The 21,229-nt window shown below is 38.3% G+C and overlaps 1 protein-coding gene across 47 annotated transcripts in view; it reads right to left on the bottom strand.

Moving 5' to 3' along the window:
* CLASP2 (cytoplasmic linker associated protein 2) overlaps positions 1-21,229 on the bottom strand; it is a 146,879-nt gene that overhangs the window by 68,017 nt on the left and 57,633 nt on the right. For all 47 annotated transcript variants that reach the window (XM_075745510.1, XM_075745506.1, XM_075745508.1 and 44 more), the window contains 2 exons: positions 20,841-20,987; positions 4,187-4,266 (listed from right to left, as the gene is read on the bottom strand). In XM_075745510.1, coding sequence (XP_075601625.1) covers positions 4,187-4,266; positions 20,841-20,987 — 227 coding nt within the window. The remainder of the gene's footprint in view (positions 1-4,186; positions 4,267-20,840; positions 20,988-21,229) is intronic.

Here is a 21,229-nt window from a genome sequence, read left to right as displayed (position 1 = left end):
AGACTTAGGAACGTCCTTCTGTTCTACAGTTAAGCTGAACGCGTATTTTCTACAAAGTATCTTATTTTCCTAGGCACCTTGAAATTATCACAAGAGTCATTCCAAATACAGTCTACTGTTCCAATTTCCTGAGCACGTCAAATGAATTTAACTTACAGTAGACATGGGACCCTGACTCTACTGACATTTACTTTTGTCCAGTCCTTTAATAGAACATGGTTATGGAGATGTCTGTTTCATAGTGGAATATTGAGGAAGTGGAAGACATCCATGCTCTAAAACACCTGCATATCTGGTTTGTAGGATAAACAGGGTAGGAATCACTTCAGAAACAGATGAATTAGTACACCCAGACGAGCTTCACTGTCATGTAAAAAACAATTTCTGAATATGCTTTACGAACAAAATTGAAATTTTTATTACCACACAGGTGTGTAAGCTTTTCCAGGGTACTCTGTGGAAGCACCTTTGCAGTTCTGTCCAGGGGACACAACTGCATCCATAAAAAACCAAAAAGCTATTCCTCACAATTACTACTTTCTTCTTCATTAGAAGTCAATAAACATCTGATACATAACTTGTTTAAGAGCAGCAAATGATTTAATGAACACAGCAGATCCAAATGTTAACAGACTTTCTACTCCACTGCCCACAAAATCAAACATGAGTTTTGTATCACCGTTTAACCCACCTGTGTATACTGGTAGCATATAATACTTGTTACACAACACTAATTTATTTTAACACTAATTCTATAGTTACCACGCTATTAAGAATAAATATTATGTGTGTCCTGGTAAGCATTTTTATCAAATTAAATTTCCATTACCAAAGAAAATTCTTATTTTCCTTTTAAAAGTGGAAGGGACTAGTCACTGCTTAACTAGACATGCAATTTCACATTACGGTGACCCTAATGCCATTAGAATTCATGACACGATTCAACCTCCTCAGGCTCCTTTACCATCACCCACTTTGCTCTGTCTCCTTCCCAATTCAGGTTTTTAACACATAAAAAGCTAACCCTGCAAGAGGAAAGGCAAAAATTTTTCTGCCAGCTCAGCAGCCTATGCCAACTTATCACAAAGAAATGCAACAAGAAGTGAAGTAGGATCACGCCTTTTGGTGGGAGCTAACTGAGATCTGTCTAGTGCACACTTGAAACTTAGTCTGAGGTTATGGTCAAGGTACAAATACCTTTTGTAAGCTGTCTCAGAGTAGTTCCTCAAAAATAGGACATTTTTTTGTTGTTGGCCTACATGTTATCAGAGACCATGTGCTCTAGTCACTGCCACAGGATTAAAACATGCTAAGCAATAGGCAAGCACAGAAGCAACAGGTACAATGGGTTTATGCCCGCCCTACTTGCATTCCTAGGTAAAAAAAAAATTATTTTTTCTTTAATTACCTGGCACAAACAGAATTGGATCTATGCAGTTTCTGCTATTCAAATTGGCATTGTAATGAAAAAATTAGTAAATGGTATAATTTCATCTTGCCATGAAATTAAAACTGTAATTCCACTGAAAAATCCCAAATTGTCAAGGTTGTCCATACCTATATTAGTTTCAGAGGAATAAAAGGTAATATTTTCATAATTTCTTTTCTCTCTACCCTTGATTAATTATGCTTTTAGAAGGCTAAGATGAAATTCTGTGTTCAATGACACAATACATTTTTTTGTTCATAAGTTCCCACATCAGACTTTCCTAAAAACAATTAACAATTTGTTTTGAAACAAATTCTAGCTATTAATGGGAGTTACTCCTAGTAACCTGAACACAGAATTTTCTTCAATTTAAGCAAAAGCAAATAAACAGAGTTGTAAAATATTATGGTTGTAATCTTAAATATGAAGGCACAATCCTCTCACCACTATACTTCTCTTTTTGACACAAAGATCCATCACACTCTATCTGAAAATCACCCATCTTCTTCATAAACTGCTGTTATCCATTAGAGGGCAACACACACACACCATTAACAGTGTGCAACATCAAAGACAGAAAAATGAAAAGCTCAAACACAAATAGAGTAATAACTATACAGATGGAAAGCATTTCCAATATGGGAATTGCAAACTAGATATGAGTAAACAACATGATATTCCTAAAAACAATGACGAGCAGTCATTGGAACAGGTTACTGGAAAGACAGATCCGTCATTGGAGGCTTTTAAGAATGAGTTAAACATGCACTCACCGTAACTAACCTCGATTTACTTGATTAATCCAGATGCATTTAATCTTGATTCAGAATTGGATCCATTTTTTCATAATATAGTTCCCTTCCTTACTTTCACTGAAGGCACTACTAATACCCAAAAATGTAATGAAAACAGAAAGACATAGGAATGGGCCCAATAATGTACAAACAACTCTTCCCCATTCTGTCTAACACGTTTCCTTTGCTTTTAGAATAACCTGGCAAATTACAGGTTGTAAACATTCTTTCTTCACAGGGTCTAGTACAGAAACTTCTCTCTTCCTTAGTAATTAACATGGCCTCAGAACATGGGAACTGCCTTGTCTTGGAAAGACCAGAGATTGTCCACAACTAGAAGCATGAAGTTGGACAGCAGCAAGTCATTATTCCTAAGGATACTCCCCAAAAAAATTTGTGTGGTTTTTTTCTTGTCGTTGCCTGGCCAGCAAGTCTTTCTTACATTCTCATCCATGAAACAAATAGGTTGTTTTGAGGTCAGTTACACATTTTGCACCCTCACCCCAAAGCGGGTGAGATTAGTAAAGACAAATGGGTGTTTGTCCTCCACCTCTTGCAGTTTAGGAATGACCTACCTTCCTAGGTCACCAGCAGTCAGAAAAATCACATGCTCTCGTCAATGACATACAGTTACCCAACTTTTGTTCTTGCAATGTTATTAACCAACTTGAGTGATTAGAGAACTCTGCATGGGACTGCAAATATTAAGTCACGGAACTACAGGCAGTATGTTTTCTGTGCCGTGTAATATGTCTCTGTTCAACATAATAGGGATAAATAATATTAAGACCTCCTCTAAAGAATTCCTAACACAGTTTGGAGAGGCAAAGAAACATGAAGCTCTTGCAGCACAGGACAAAGATTTCTGCAATGTGACAGGAAGCATGGAGATAAAGCGTTCCTTCATAAAAGCAGACAGTGTTTCTGCCTACAGGAGGAGAGTAAGGGATGCCATCCAGAGGGACCTTGACAGGCTTGAGAGGTGGACCCATGCAAACCTCATGAAGTTCAACAAGGCCAAGTGCAAGGTCCTGCACACGGGTTGGCACAATCCCAAGCACAAATACAGCCTGGGTGGAGAATGGAGTGAGAGCAGCCCAGAGGAAAAGAACTTGGGGGTGTTGGCTGATGAGCTCAACATGACCTGGTAATATGCACTTTAGGTGATCTTTAAGGTCCCTTCCAACCCAAACCATTCTATGATCTAACAAATAACTACGCTATTATCTTGGGAGATAAAAATAGAACAAAAGTACGTACCAAGAAAATCATACAAAATCCTTCTGGTGTTTGGGAACTATGGACGACTGAGGTTTTGCTTGCCTTCTATACCTCAGCTGCTCAAGGAAAACTTATTCAAAATAGGTCTAGGAGGATACCAGCATGTTAAATGACTCAACTGTGTGAAAGTACCAAGTATGTGCAATTCCCACACTTAAAGAACAGAAAGTAAAAATCTTTCAACTAAGAACTCCGAATCCAACAGGTTCATCAGTATTCAAATAAGGCACTAATTTTTTTTAAGTATTGCTAGAGACGAAGACATGTATGCCAGACACACATCATTACAGTTCAGACACATTTGAAAATACAATTGTTTTTTTTAAATGATTTCCCATGAAATTGCAGTCCTAAATTTTTCAAACATTATGGAAATTTTTTATTAAAATTGAAACATATAATTATTTTCAGTAGCTCCCTGGAAAAAGATTAAGAAAAATTATAATGGATTTTAGCTGAAACACAATGTGATAATAATTAGTAGGACAATAAAGAAAAGGGGAGGGTGTGTTTTGGTAACTAATTGGAAAGAGTTTTCCATGGACACTGTAAATTCAGAAAGAAGGAAAAGTAATGATGCTTAGAGGACCGTAAAATTAAAGAAGTTTTAAAAGTAGGCTAACATATAGTATTGCAAATAGTGTATTTCTGAAAACAAACATGAGGATACACAGCACCTTACCTGTACAGTAGGAACATCTGTAAATGCCTTAATAAAATCATCCTCATCCACAGCTCCAGCTCCTCCTTCTTTAGAGGAACCTACATAAATGTAAAATACTGTTAAACATTATGTAACATGTCAAGGTTTTCAAACTGACATAAGCATCTTTCACAATACCTATTTTCAAACATTTAATATAACTTACAAAAATCCTGATCATTCACCATATGTAAAATTACAAGACCTTGAACTCTGATTTCACCGTGAATAAGAAAAAAGAAAATAATTTGAAAACAGTGTCTGGATTACACTTTCTTGCAAATACTAGTGTTACCAAGAAAGCCCTTTTTTAAAAGAAATGAGCTCAAGTTTGCTGTCAAATCAAACAAGGTCATCAGACCCAGGCTGCGCTACAAGCCTAAAACTGCATAACAAGCCTAAAACTCCAAGTACAAGGTGAAGCTTGGCAGAATCCTTAAATATCTTCAATAATTGAATCAGGTAGATATTATGACAAGACAAGTTAACCACATGGAGATAATCAGTCCAGTAGAATATTTCCTTCCTGAGAGGAAAAATAAAAAATAAAAATAAAAAATCTTTTACAGCAACTGAGCACTTGGGAACAAGGGTCTTGTCTCAACTCTTTCAGAGTGAGGCCAACAGGATAGCTGGTAGAATGTCCTCCCTTACTTGCAGAGCACAGCTGAAATGGAGGTCTCAGGCAGAGAAGACATGTATTTTACTAACAACAGAGCAAATAAAAACCCATAAGGAAAAAACAGTTAAGGCTGAGTGGTCAACCAAACCAAAAAGCTAGGACTTCTTGAAAAAACAAACTCTTGGTGACTGCACTCTTCAAAAATATTTCAGTTTACAATCCCTGATCTCCTATTCATAGTGCAGGGAATTATGTCTGTTGTGTTTGCATACTTGTGCAGTTTGGAAACATGAGGGTCCACTACCACCAAAAATTTCATAGTAAACTTACTACATCTCAACATCTCTATGCAGAACAAGATCTCTCATGTGCCTTTGTAGCTGATTAGTGTAAAAACACTGAAGTCATATCTAGCAAAATTTGGACATGGTGCCTGTGGTATGATATAGGAACATCTAACAAATTTTGACAGCCTAGGCTCAAGGATGCTGTAAAGAGACGCTGTACATAATGCATTTCTACATGTGTATCTCCAACACCATCTGTCATAATTGCCAATAGCAGCCAGACGGGAAAGAAGAAATTATAGCAGCTTATTTCTTCTCCTTCCAGACAGGAGAGGGAACAAGTCCTTCCACAAAGTGAATGAGTACCTGCCTGGCTAAGAGGAGGGAAATATGCCGTTTACACCGAGAACACACCCTTCTGCCACACAATCTTGTACAGCTCCTAAAAGGGAGGATGCCCTGGTCAGAGCAGAATTTTGTGGAAAGAAAGAATTTGGCACAGTGGCACCATGTTAAACTAGATGGTACAAACAGCCACCTGGATGCTCAATTCATAACCTCATTTGTCCCTCTCAAAATACCCTGACATTTAAGAAAGTCTCATAGTACCAAAATAACTACAATTGATATGCAGTACATACTCAGTACATACTTTCATAAATGGGAAAGAAATCTTAAAATTTTTCAAGGTTAAAACATAGTTTTCATATGGTCAAAGAACTTGTTTTTAAAAACATTTAGAATTATATAAACAGTTCATGAAAGGTTTCTGTTCTGATCAAAATTTGGTCAAAGCTAACCCATTGATTTTGTGACAACACAGTAAGCCCCTAGGAAGCTCATACTACATGTTTCTTTGCAACCTGATAAAATATTAAGGCCACAGTGATCCCATGACACTAGAGGCAACCCCCGCCCCCAGCAATTAACAGCTTATACAAGTCTTGTATTATTATTGAGTTACATAAATACCCAAATGCCATTGTTAAAGCAGGGAAAAAAGTACTTTGCATTCCCATCCATCACTTACCAATTTTCTGCCAAGGGCATACACTTAGAGAAATCAAACACTGACATTGACACATACAGGCCATGAACATAAAAACCCTAGAAAATGTTTAGATTTCAAGTACTCATATTACACTTCTGTACATTATAAAGATTGAAAGGGGAGGAAGTTGCCTTTGCTAAATAAGTAGACATTGTCATCTTTAGTCTGCCTTTTAAAATCAGACAATAGCATGGACTACAAGACAGATTTTTCTAGCACTTCAACATCATCCAATAATGCATCCTGAGGAATAAAAGAAAATCCTTTATCTAAGGAATAACTATTTATTACTTTAAAGAGAGAAAGAAGGACAGACTACTATTTAAAATCCATTTGACTAGTTCCCACACACAGCATTTCCCATCTTCCCTAGTCTCAACAACTAGTTCATTTCTACAGACCACTTCTATTTGAAATTAATAGTCCCAGAAATCGTTTTATTGCCTCTCTGCCTGGTAATAAAAAAGGTTATGTGGGGGGGTTTTGGCAGGTGACACTTCTTTAAAGTTATCTCTAAAAGCACATTCACTTCTATTTCACTAATCTTTCTCCTCCTCAACTGCATAATCACATATGCATACCAAAATAAAGTGCAAAGCAACTGTCCTCTCTTTATAGTGTATACAAGTCAAAACTCCACACTGCACGAGGAGGAAAAAATATTATTCAACCTTTCCCTTCCTGAACTCTTTGTAGGTATGTTTACCAATTCTGTTTACCAAGTCACTGCTTCTGAAGAGACTAACCAAAAAAATGACAGAACTCAATCCACTGAACTCAATCTCCATTCAGGTGAAAGTCTTTTACTATGCTAACAAGATACATAATAGTCACAAACACGTAGATGCCTTCAAAGGACTTCTCATGCTTTTGTAAAGCTTGAGTTTCCTCTCACCAGCAGAGCTTTACAAAATTCTCATTTCAGACAGCAGTGCCTACAGACTCAAAACTGACATATCTGACAGAGCACACATATTTTGATAAGCTGATTTGCTGTTGTTGTTGCTCACCTTCTCAGACCAAGCCGAGATCATAAATTTGTTAGAAGTATCTCTCTCAAGTTTTAATGCCTTCCACTGAACAGTGCATGTTCTTAACCTTACCCACAGAACACATAATCCTTTGACCAAGTACAGATAAGTTCAACCACTGCATTCCTAATAGCAAGAACACTATAAACAATTCTAAGGGGCTGTAACTCCACTGCATTTAACATCTTTAAGCGCCCAGTAGATAACTAAAATCCAGAGCCTCATTAACTGGCTTTTTTTCAAATGAGTGCAATTTACATTATCCTACCTTTGGACTCAACCCACTGAATCCAATGGGGCCTCCCTCAGCTGAGGCCCAGAAGAGAACAGCATCTCAAGGAGATCCACACAAGACATTTATCTACATTATTTGTTAGTTTTCATTCATAACCTTTACTTGTTTTTATCCTTCAAGCACTCTGATTGGACAGATGCACCCAGACCTGCAAGCCTAAGTTCCACTTCAGGAAGCTGCCGAGAATCAACCAAACATAACAAACAGACTTGATATGGAAGTAAATTACAGCAGCTGAAGCACCTTGTGAGTTTTACAGTGGATTTGTGGTTTATTTATTTTTTTTAAACTTAAGTTCAATGAGTCTCAGGACAGAGGCAAAGGAAACAAACCACTCCCTGCAGACTAGTAAGCACATCAGTAAGAACTTATGACATCTTCATAAGTTCAATTTAAGGATTTCTAACATTTTGTGAGGCCCTAGGAGTCTTTTTTTAAAGAAAGTTTTTTTCAGTCACAAGGCTTTGAGTTTAGCATTGTTAATAGCTCAACAGCAGAAAGGGTACTGGTATGCAACCAAAGAAATTACCTAGTCTTTTGTAGGATCAGTTTTCTCACCCAGGAATTAACTCCTACAGTTGAGTTCTTCCCCTCTTCCGACTGAATCATTTGAAATCTTTCCATATCATCACAATTTTGGACTGCTCACCTGCTCTACGACCTTGTTGCTTTCCGCACTAGTATCTACAAATGGGCGTGATGGGCATGACAAAACAACGGAACAACACTATATGGGAGAAGAAAGATGTCATGAGAGTGATACCGGACTGGGTTTTGTTGGGTTTTGTTTTTTTTTTAAACAAAGAACTGTTTAATCAAAGCATGCTTAACTTTAATAAAGCATACAAGCACTGGTCTAAAAATAAAAAATTGCTTAACTTATATTTGGTAGCCACTCTTTACTAGTCAAATTCATTTTTTTCTGCTTCTGTGAGTCTTTTGACTAACATTTCAGAACAAAAATCTCCCTATGAAAAAGGGAATTTCAAAACTAGTACAAAAACTTAGAAGTAACACAAACTCTAAAATGTTGTTTCACTTTTGTTCTTAAAAGCTTTTCTCAACAGACTTCCCAATAAAAAAATTGTAACTATTTTCTGATACAATGCACATCACAAATTAAGTGTTAGTAAACTTTGAAAAGGGTACTGTTATACACGCCTTTTATCCCTCAGAACTCTAATTGTACACAGTATCTTACTGAGCAACACATGATGCAGGTTACAATTTCTTTCTGAACAAAAAAAACCCCTAAAGCTATACCACATCTGAACTAATTCAAAAGTTTCATTTCTTATCTACCAGACACTGAAGCAGAAGTAAAAGATGCAGATCATTCTGGAGTCTAATAAATAAAAAATACTGTTACCTTTTTGGTTTTGTGGGATAATAAACAATCAGCTGTAAATTAGGAATTGACAGTAGCTTCAGCTCAGCATGGGCTAAGTGGACAGGATATGATCAAGTACTTACTCAGCTTTCTGCATAATAGGTTGATCGGCATCCCCACTCACTCCTACTGACCTGCCTCATTCTAGTACTAGTACAGCTAAATAGTAAATCACAACAGGGAGTGCCTAAATTGAGAATAAAATAAACTGGCCAAGAATGGTTTCAATGAGGCAGGTTCCCTGGTCTGCTTCACTGTGGGACCGTATAAACACTGTGCCAGCAGAATCCAATGGATGACTTGGGGTATGAGTTAGTGGAGATAGGGAAGGAAATTACTCCAGGCAGCATAAACAACAGTACAGCTGCTGAAAGCCTAAGCATAGGCTGAAGGGAGTAGAGCAATAGCCAAATGAAATGAACTCAGGTCAGGACAAGTGCAAAGGCAACCCACCAGAACACAGAGCCTATCTCACTAAACATGGGGTGGGGGACAGGGGGCAGGGTGCGTGTGCTGCAGAATCTAAAGAAAGTGTTGATACGAACCAGAAAGCAAATGTGTCCATACGAACTACAAATAAGTATGTTACAGAAATCAGATGATGCTTCCTATAGATTACAGCAAACAATTTTTGGAATCTCTTTCAAACACTCCTTCAAACACAATGACACAAAACCTAAGTGTGAACAAAGATCTTTAGCATGGTACTTGCACTGGACAGACCCAGTGCTCAATAACCAAATTCTGTTCTCAGTCCTAGTGGACGATGTTGCAAAGGTCATACTTAATTCTTTAATATACATTCTGCCCTTTGTTAGTCTCTGAAATTAGGATTTTTCCTGAATCTTCCGTAGCTTTCAGAAAGACTTTGCAAAATCTACTTATTTATCCTTGGGTCAGCCCTTATTACTATTTGGTAATGCTGGCAGCTTGCTTTTAAATAGGTGTCTGGTGGGGGGGAGAAGGAAGTTACCAGTGCTTCATGATCTGAATTACCACCTCTGAGAAGACAAGAGTGAATTTTAAGACAATGATTCTGATAAAGCCCTATGCATAGACTGAATTTCAGTAGCTCAGTAAGGAATCTCTATCTTTCCAGGTATCATAAGATTAGTGCCACAGTTAATGAGAGTCCAGAATAACATCTTTTCTTAAGCACTTTTCACAATTCTGCTTCTGTAAAACATGAACCAAATGTTTGGAAAAGTAGCTGAAGATTGAGAATCTCTGAAAATTCCCTTTATGTCATCTAAAGCAATTTGATATACTGTATACACACACCTTGACACATTAGCAGAATACAGGAAACACTGGTGGTCTTACCTTAATTCTATCAATGTTCTAAATGTTCTTATTTCCATGTCTGAAAGACTGATCTTTGGATTTTAATCAAAAAACTTGAATAAAAACCTCCCATAAGACAAGCAAAGAACTATTCTTCAGTTTCAAATATCTGGATAAAGTACAAAGATGTTCTTTCATCAGGTGACTAAGAGTATAGTATAGGTACCTTCAGGTTGTCTGCTTAAGTTAGAAACCATTTGAGAGCAACAAAGAATTAGCACCTGCTCCAGTAAAAAACACTTTGATCGATATTAGACAAGGTGGGTTTTTTGTAAACAAGGCAGATTTACTTTTAGATAGTTACACTGGTAAATCCTCTAGGATGTATATAATTAGACTAATTTAAATTAAATTATGTTAGCATAATAAACTTGTACCAAGTTCTCCTCACAGCATAAATTGTACCAGTCAATGCATAATTGTTGTGGTGTAACTGTTAGTGTTGCTCACTGGCTTTGCTAAACAAGTTAAGAAACAGGTCACGCTGCTAACTGCCACAGCTCTGCCAATAAAACCTGTAGGGATCTTAGTTTAGACAAAAATTTTCATCAGCAGAATTCCAGCTGCCTTGTGTCCATTTTCTAAAAAAAATTCATCTGGAAACAAATAACTCTCCATCCTCAAAAACTTCTCTGTTGTTATAAATTTGTCTATATTGCTAATGCTTTTGCAAAGCACACACCTTGCCTACCAGAGAAACCTCACAAATAAAATTTAGGAAACTACTGGGAGATTACCTTCTTCGGTTGTTCAACACATCCATCTGATGGTAGTTATTAGCTGCACAGAGGGGAGTGAGGAGGAGGAAGAGGAACAGCAGAAGGAACATGGAGTGGTCTCTTAAGCCATTGCAGTTCATGATTTAACTTAAGCTAAAATCCCTTTGACTTAAGCTGAACTGCCTTTGACAAAGACACTGGGCAGAAAGTTAGGATCAGTAAACCTATTCAGTTGTTGCAACACTAGTCACCACAGGTTTTTTTGAAATAAGTTTCAGACAACAAAACATATGTTTAAATCAGTTAAGACACAAAACCCAAATAAGCCATCTTTTTTTTTTTTTTTGGCAGAACCTTAACTGACAAAGCCTTCACATTGTTTTAAACTAGCTTAGAAGACAATTCAAGGTATAACTAAGTGACTTAGAGTAGAAAAGCCTTCACTAGAAAGCCCACTTTAAGGTAACTGACAGATGAATTCTGTCATGTTCAGCCCCAGTGACTGACATTCATTCTGAACTGACTTGTCCACCTCAGCTCCCCCAATGCCAAAAGTAATTGTCCCCAAGGCATCCAGAAAGTCATTCAAGCTGAAGCAGCTGCACAAACTGAACAAAACAGTAAAATATCTTCAAAATACCTTCTATTCCTCACTTATCTGCCTACATCAGAAACTTGGTGGATGTGGTTAGAGAACTGGAGATCCCACCTGTATCACGCCTGCTTCATTAAACATTCCTCCTACATGCCAGAGACATTGCACATGAACAGAAGTTTCCACCCAGCGAGTGTGCTGTCTCTGAGGACTGAGATGCTAAGCAGATCTCTCCATACAATTACTCACCCCAGGAAAGAACAGGAGCAGGAGGGATCAGAAGAAATTAGGGCTATGCTTACAAGGAAGAAAGTGGTGCAAGGTATTTAACTATTAGCATAGCAAATCTCAATCCTTAAGGTGTGCCACATTAGTCAGGAGCAGATGTGTACTAAATGGAAGCAGAAAATAATTCTTATTTGGACTGAAGATCACTGCACCAGCATGCATACCTTAAAATCTGGAGCTGCTCTTGAGCATGAAAATTCCTGTGGAACATGACATTCTCTGAGAAATTTAGTCAGTAGCATTTGAAGCCAATCCCTCATACTGAATGCAGAGTTTCAACAACCTTAGCCTCAATTCCTATGCAACACAGTTGCACAGGTATAAAAGGTCAATACTGCCACCTCCTATTTTCACAGGCATGCTATGGAGATCAATTCACAAGCGTTTGTGAAGCACACAGAAAATATGACAACTACACAACAAAAAAATTAATAGTGTTTTACTCAGTACGAGTTTGGATGGCATACATTAGATAAGACCAAACCCTGGGCATGGAGAAAAACAAGCAGTTCTATGAGCAGCAAGAATACAGATACCTGATTTCCTTTAGACTTATCTCACAGTTGATTAATGTCAGTTTCTACTCAATCATAAGCTCAGTCATCTTTCAAATCATGCACAACGTTCATGCTCACGCAGTCATCTTTCAAAGCATTCATGAATTTCTTTACTCAGGACTCAATTTTCACAAATATTTCAAAGAACATACATTTGAGACCCTGGTTCATTTGTCCAATTTCAATGGGTGAATTTTAAGGTTATTCTAATTTTATGAACATTAGTCTTATTTTCAGTTTTTAATATAGCTTTCTCATAACCCAATACTTACATTTTACTTTAATTTCTTCATTGTCTTATACCTGAATAGGGGAAATCACACCAATTATTTTACATTTCAGAAATTACTGAGAACAACTAGGAGCACGAACAGTTCATTTCTATCATCTATAATCTGTGCTGCAAAATGGACTGGGTTAGGAAACTGTGATGTTTTTGGAGTTGTTGTGGTGTAATAGTTTCAGAAAAATTATACTTTCTTTACTGTTGTCACTTCTCTTCAACTGTGCATTTTTTTCTGAAACCATTTAAACAGAGAGTCTATTAAGAACAATCAGAACTAACACCGCCTGTCATCACAAACAATGCCATTAGAGTTTTTTGGATATTGCAACACATTTTAATATTTTACTTCTAAAAGTTGACGAGTGCAAGACAGAAGGTCAAAATGATTTGATTTTAATGTGCAGTTGTTCTCCAATATTTTTTAGAGCATTTAATTTGTTGCAAGTAATATTTGTACCTTTGCTGAAATAAATGTGTCAAATAATAAAAATAATTTGCATCGTATGCTTCTACAGTCCATGCTTCTCTATTTGGAAGCGTATATAATTGTCCAAAGACATGGAACAGATTTTTTAAAGACACTTTTTCCCCCCCAGCCCCCCTGCCCTACAAGGAAGAATTGCACCTGCTACTTTGCAAAGCAGCTTCTTTCCCACAGCAGCAATGCTGCAGGAATGTTTTGGAAAGGTTGTTTTTGCTTACTCTGCAACGCGGCCACATTCCACAAGGACTCAAAGGTCAGCTGATTTCAGCCCACCTTCCTCCTCTCTCCTTCTGGATTCAGCCACATGAAAATATAAACAAATTGTTTCCCCTTCTTACTGCTTGAAAAATTAGTACAATGTTAACAAACTAAACAAGGGGTGGGTTGTCTACCTTATTCTCACCACTGCCTGGTACTACTATGATTACTAGTGAGACGTTTGGGACTACAACACAGGGCAGAGATGTCAAAAGAAGGTTACAGAGTGTGGTGAGCTCTTACCTTCAGACCTCTTAACTACTGCTCTTCCCATTTTATCCATTTGTAAGTTGCCTTCTAGGCTATGAGCTTTTAGAGAGAGGAGACTATCAGATACAGTGTCATGCTTATACCAACATAATAAATCCTAGAATCTAATTGAAGCTTCTAGAAATGAGTGCAAAATAAACTGAAGCAGTATGAACTATCTGCCAACTGTCCCAGGATGATGCATAGAAAAGAGTGAAACTAATGAACAGTAGTGTTATATATTTATATATTCTATGAAGGTATAAGTGTGTGTACATACATATAGATTTTTAACAATTTAGAATATTTATTTGTTTCCACTTCAGTTTCCTCCTTAAGGCTGATTTTCCAATCCACCTGCTGAGGTTAGCTGCAAAGGAAAGTATCTGTTAAAGAAATGGAAACCCCAGTGACCGGACAGGCATTTATCATGGCCAAGGAAAACCGATCACTGATCACGTGCAAGGAGACCTGAAGTGCCATTCAGGGGAGAATAACAACAAACCAAACAACTCCAGGAGGACCTGGAAAATTTGAAATCCTCATACTTCCTCAAATGCTGGCTCAGGTTAAAACAGCAGCAGCTCACGACTGCAGGATTGCAACCCAGCAATTCCACAGGCAAGGATCTCTCAGGCAGGAAGTTAATTGACATTCACCATGGGGACAAGGCGTTCTGAAAAAAATCCTCAGATTAAGACTCTGATACCCAAAGCTGATCTCAAAGGGTGCTCAGAAAGACAAAAAGGCTGATTTCAGCTGGGATCTTGCAGAAAAATCTTTGAAGTTCACAGCAGTCTGGAAGCCAAAAAGGGAAACAAGTGCCACAATGTCAGGGATGCTTTGCTGACCAAGATTATCTCAGAGCAGTTTCATGTCATACAAAGGGCCAATATAGAACAATGAAAAAGAAATCCTAGTTTATTTTACATAACAAATACAGCACTTTGGAAACCACTTAATGTGGTAGAAGAAAGACTCCTGAACTCATTTGCTGCAGAACTCAAAAGTTAAAAGAAAAACTTGGGCATTTATTACTATTGTGTTGGGTTTACATGGCAAGGTTTGGGGGGGGGGGGGGGGGGGGGGGGGGGGGGGGTAGGGGTGGCTACAGGGTGGCTTTTGTGAGAAGCTGCTAGAAGCTTCCCCTGTGTCTGATAGAGCCAATGCCAGCTGGCTCCAAGACGGACCCGCCGCTGGCCAAGGCCAAGCCAATCAGCGCCTCTGTGATAACATATTTAAGAGGGGGAAAAAAACAGTTAGAGAGTGCTTTTGCAGCTGGAGAAAGGAGTGAGAAGATGTAAGAACACTGGGAGACACCAAGGTCAGTGCAGAAGGAGGGGCAGGAGGTGCTCCAGGTGTCAGAGCAGAGATCCCCCTGCAGCCCGTGGTGAAGACCATGGTGAGGCAGGCTGTCCCCCTGCAGCCCATGGAGGGAGGGATGAGGGGGTGTAGCGATTCCACCTGCAGCCCATGGAGGACCCCACGCCGGAGCAGGTGGAGGCACCTGAAGGAGGCTGTGACCCCGTGGGAAGCCCAGGCTGGAGCAAGCTCCTGGCAGGACCTGTGGACCCGTGGAGAGAGGAGCCCATGCCAGAGCAGGTTTGCTGGCAGGACTTGTGACCCCGTGGGGGACCCATGCTGGAGCAGTTTGCTCCTGAAGGTCTGCACCCCGTGGGAGAGACCCACACTGGAGCAGTTCCTGAAGGACTGTAGCCCATGGGAGAGACTCACGTTGGAGAAGTTCATTAAGGACTGTCTCCTGTGAGAGGGACTCCCACGCTGGAGCAGGGGAACACCTCCCCCTGAGGATGAAGAAGGGGCAGAAACAAAGTGTGATGAACTGACTGTAACCCCCACTCCCCATCCCCCTGTGCTGCTGAGGGGGGGCGGAGGTTGAAGCCGGGAGGGAAGTTGAGCCCGGGAAGATGGGAGGGGTGGGGGGAGGTGTTTTAAGATTTGGTTTTATTTCTCATTCCTCTACTCTGCTTTGCTTAGTAATAAATCACATGAATTCCCTCTCTAAGTTCAGTCTGTTTTGCTCGTGACGATAATTAGTGAATGATCTCTCCCTGTCCTTATCTTGACCCACAAGCTTTTCGTTATACCTTTTCTCCCCTGTCTAGTGAACAAGGGGAGTGACAGAGCAGCTCTGGTGGGCACCTGGCCCTCAGCCAGGGTCAACCCACCAGAACTATGAAGATTTTTTTTGTGCAAGTAAACACAGAACTGTCTTCATGAGTCTGAAGACAATCCATACAGCAAGGAGTTTACCCTTTCTGAAGTCCATTCACTAATAATTTGTATTTACAGTTCCACAATTACTTAAACCCTTTTTAATTTTTTTTAAAAAGCTACAGTATGTAGTTTTAATAACGTTAACTTCACCCGGCTAAGACATCAGAAGGCAAGCATCCATTCTTCATCACCATATCTGTTTTATGCAGAACCTTTCCATTTAAACTGTCTCCTACTAAAGCCTCTAACACTTCAAAGTTTCTTCTGCTAGGAAACAGAGCCAAAAGAAGCAAATCAGTACCATTTTATTACTGTTCAACAAAGAGCTGCATTGCTATTACTGAGAAGGAAAAAAAGGAGCATTATGATGCTGATAAAACACACTATAGACAGATACAAAAGCTAAACTTCAATTTCTTAAAGTTGGGGATAGCTTCTTATAGTTAAGAATGCGTTCCTATAGTTAAGAAAAACATGTACGGTAGTGTTATAGTTCTCCCAGCCGCCTTTTGCCAGAACTGCTCACCTGGTTCACTCAAGTTTTCCAGTTACTTGATTCCTACATAAAGGAAACATTTTTAATGTTTTTTTTGAGCAATCATCATACTTTAGGAGGCTTCTTTCTAATTTTAAGAATTAAGACCATCCTAAAACTGAGAGTTATTTCAAATAATGCCAGCATCAAACCTCAAACTGGCAGTTACAGTCTTCATTGAGGGCCAGGTCCATTGAACAGAAGGCCACATCACAATATTTACGTTGGGGAAAAATGCTTTTTTTTTTACAAAAATGCTTTTTTAAATAGGAAAAAAAAAACCCTCTATGTCCTTGGGGTTTCACTTCACATTCTTCATGCTTGGCATCAACAACAATCTTACTCCAAAACATCTTTTTTAAAAGCAGTTCCAATAGTTCTGACATTTAAATTAAGAACATCCCCTTTGCTGCTTTGTCACTGGATGATTCACCCTAAAGCAACATAGATTGTTTCAAAAAGTGTTAACAACCTTATTAGTGTTAAATAGTAAGCAATGTATAACAACACTAGCAAGCCAATAGAATATAGATTTAAAAAAGCCAATGAACCATATGTAAAATACATGACGCAGTATCTTCCCCACTGAAGACAACTGCAAAAAGTAGAAAGCCCACCTTGTTTCAAATGACAACATTAAGAATAATGTTCCTGCCCTACAGAGGTTCTCATAAAACATACAACAGAAAGTTAACACAAGCTTTTGTCACAATTGGGCTTCACCAGCAATTTTTTCTTCCAAATGCCACATGGCTCTATTGAAGTACCACCATGCCTACATTTAACCCATTCTAAAGACTACTGACTTAAATTGACATTTCGGGAAAAGAGGGCCATCATCTTGCTGAGGTTTCCTACTAACATCTAGACTACACAAAGCTTCTGAGTAGTATACAAGTGAACAATTCCCTGGAAGACTTGGAACAGGAAGCTCACATTTGCAAGAGAACCTGCCAAAGCCCTATAAAAGATCTTGAACAGCACAGGGACAAGAATAGAGCTCTTTTGGCTAAGATACCCTACTTAAGTCTTTTTCTACTGTAAATTATGGTGTCACTCACAATTGAAAAGCTGCTTGCCATACTGCCAAGAAAGAGCCCATAAGTATCCATTTCTGGAAAGGCAGAACACACACGGTGCATGTTCTCAGTAAGAAGGCCTTAGAGCAAAGGGGCATTTCCAGAGGCTCTGCTACTTGAATGAAGAGCTGAAAGCAAGTATGTCACAAGTACGTAGATCAGCTATGCATTTCCTGGCAAAGGACTAACTGGGGAAAGTGTATTGACTGTGGAATAAGAAATACGCCAAACAAAGCACTGCCCCATTAAGGTGAAGACCCATCACTTCTCATTCATCACACATCTCCCAGCAGGAAAGTCAGATGAGAAACAGACTGCTGGATTTCTTAATCTCAAGGCAGTAGCCTGCTGAGGCTGCCTGCTCTGATACTTTTCTGGCAAGCTGTCTTCTACAGACTTAATCACACCTGTCAGCAGACGTACAAGTTCTACAAGCTCTCCTGTCCCTACAGCCGACAAGAAAAGATCTTGCACAGTCATTCCCAGCACAAGGAGAGAGAATTCCAGCTCGAGTAGGACGTTGCTATTGCCAATGTACATGCCAGTTTCACCTGCCTTCCTGGACAATGATTTTGCATTTCCAGTGCCACCAAAATGCCCTACAGTTTCCTACAGTAAATGGAAAGCGCCCAACACAGTGAAAAAAAAATCTCTTTTTGCATATTGGATGGGTACTTTCACTTGAATAGAGCATCTGGTCAGTGGTGGAATTATAACTGGACTGTTCAAACACCATGGTTCTCTGTGGAATAAAGCTCTCTAAACCCAGCAATTTCTCCTGTAATGACTGTGTGTTTATAGACACTTGCCCTGTTCATGTACATTTCTCTAGCAGCCATTTCTGACTACCGTCAGATGGGACAGTGGATTATATAGACCTCTTGTCTGACTTAGTATCATTGCTCATGTGAATCATGTTATGGACAACTCCTCACTTCTGGAAGAGATTATGACTTAATTGACTTAAAAAATACATTTGGCATCTGCGCTAACATTCTTTATCAGGCTAGGAGATGCAGGATTTGTAAATACTATGCAGAAGGGTAAGGCTCTCTTAGCACAGACATTTAACATTTCTATAAGCTAGCAAGCTTGTTACTAGACAGAACTAGTTTAAACACTGGTAACCTCAAAAAAAAGTATGGAGATGGAGAGAAACATTGCAAGATACAAATAGTGGGCAGCAGGAGTAAAATGAAGTCAAATACTAGCTGCTAAAAATGAAAACAGTGGTAATAGCCTTGCTGATCAATGGTAACATGGAAAATGCTAAAAAAGAAAAGATTGAGGGTCAACTCAAGAAAAGCTTGAAGGGAAAAAAAAACCCAAAGACAACTTAAACTAGGAAGCATATAGTTACATGTGAGGAAAGAAATCTGCACACCAGCAGATTAATAGACCTGTAAAAGTTTCTCTCTGGTAGACAGCAAGAGAAAAAAGTAGCAGAGGTTGAGAATAACTGAAGACTGGAAGACAAATTTCTGCCTTCTAGCTATTTGGTGAAGAATACCAGGCATAACATCTTTCTTACAAAATACTAAGGCAAAAGTTCTCCACGGTCAGGCACCTGAGCAGTCTGCACAACCACACTGTAGATGCACATACAGACAAGCATTTAAAGAACAATTTAATCACCATTATGAAGGCCAGCCAAACATTTAATCCTAAATTTTCAAAATTCTGACTACAGACATACCAACAGAATAAAAATTAAAAAAAAAAAAAAAAAAAAAGAGGGGGAACATGCACATGTGAACACTCCTGAGTATTTTCAAGAGTTGAAAGGAGATGGTATTACGCAAGGAATGACCAAAGTGGTCTTGTTTTGGTATGCTTACATTTTGTCCTTATTCCATGTATTTTTTAATGTTAATTTTTTGAAGTTTGGCAACATAGGAAAAGGAGGAAAAACAATGCAACAATTTTGGGGTTTTAATCTCCTTTACTACTGAATTTTAGACAAACTGAAAAATCAATTGAGTGGTTATTCTGTTCTTATCTCCCTTCCCCTGCTCTCCTATCTCTATGTTTTCACTGCAGAGCATGTAAAGTGAGTCTATATGTAAAAACAATTTTACATAAAAATCCATACATATTTAATAAAATATTATTGAAAGAAGCACATACTGAAAGAAACAGGAATTCCTGAGCATTCACGGTTCTGGTACTATTTATGTTAGTCTTGCATGCAAAAAATACCACACTTCAGGTTAAAGATGATACCATTATTACTTATTTGTGTAATAATAATAAATGCTAAGAGTCAATTTCAAGAGGTAACTTCCTTTAGGAAGTCTTTTAGGTGGTACTTTGATTCATACTGCTATCAGTTTTGAGTTATACTATGGCAGTGTTGATCCTGCCCTATGGGAATCTTTTCAATTTATGAGGAATTCTGAAGATCACATTAGAAATTGTCAAAACATTAGTTATAATTAAGGCAGTTTGGCAGCTGTATCTTCTTTCAGATTTTATCTTTGCTTTGCAGTTCACATAAGGGAATGTTACATCAATAGGAGCATGAAAAAATGACTTACTCTTACAAAAATTCCTTACTGAAAGAATCAATTATTCACAAAAAAGCCATACCTGAAACATGGTATATTTCCACTTAATTATATATTTTTCTGAATGTGTACATGAACCATCAAAAAAGCTGTCACTTCTTTAGCAGTAAACAGTTGCTTTTGTTACATTACCCCCGCCCTAAAAAAAAATGCGGATTTCCATGTTCAAAGACTATAATTAGTAAGCATTATCGTTATACAGCTTTGAAGTCTACCGTGCAAAAAAATCCGGGCAAGGAATTTGGCCCTTCTTTTTTGTGTTTCACAACCAATTTCACAATACTCTGACAGTTTAAAGAATAATAATAAAAGTCATCCAGGTGTAATATACACCTCTGTTGAGGTATATGGTTGATGGCTAGTCCTTTCTAGTCATACGAAACAGTGCAGACCTACAGTAAAAATTTCATCTACACAGACCTACTACAGAATTTCACACTATATTTATATATACAGTAAGCGATGTGTGGGTTCTGTCAAAGAGGCACCCATATATTCATTTTACCCACACAATTACTATCCCCAGACGTTAATTTATAACAAGAGGCCTTTATAAGCTCAATGTAGGTTCACAAAAACACAGACATGCACACACTTTTACATACGAATAATTACGTAAAAGAGACCCTTACTGTTTTCAGCTCTGCAAAAATACTGCAGTCATGAATTAAACATCACCTTCCAAAGTTCTCTGTTTTGTGCCTGCTCTGGCAAGGTTTCTGGGAACACCGATTAGAATCTGAATAGCTTTACATTACCTCCAACCTTAGGCCCACCAGCTGATCCTGGCTTTCTTGCACTGTTTGAAGGATTTCCTGGCTTTTTAGGTGCCGGAACCTTGAAGGCTGAAGCAGTTGATGATGGCCTATTTCCATCCACTGACTCTTCATCATCAAAGCTTTTGTCTAGAAAAGGATAAATTGAATAAAAATACAATTATTAGAATGGATGTATATTTATTTCCTAATCAACTATTCTGCTTCACATTTCACAGAAATTCACAAAATGTATAAATAAAACCAAATATTTATCACTTTGTCCTCTGTCTCTGACGTAGGAACAAAATGACAATGAGAAATAAACAGCATTTTGTACATGTTACGTTCTTAAAGGATATTATTTTGCCTTCATAATTAACCACTGTAAA

Source organism: Balearica regulorum, chromosome 2 (genome assembly GCF_011004875.1).
Source record: "Balearica regulorum gibbericeps isolate bBalReg1 chromosome 2, bBalReg1.pri, whole genome shotgun sequence".
Taxonomy (NCBI): Eukaryota; Metazoa; Chordata; class Aves; order Gruiformes; family Gruidae; genus Balearica; species Balearica regulorum.
This window is presented reverse-complemented; position numbering and strand designations above follow the sequence as displayed.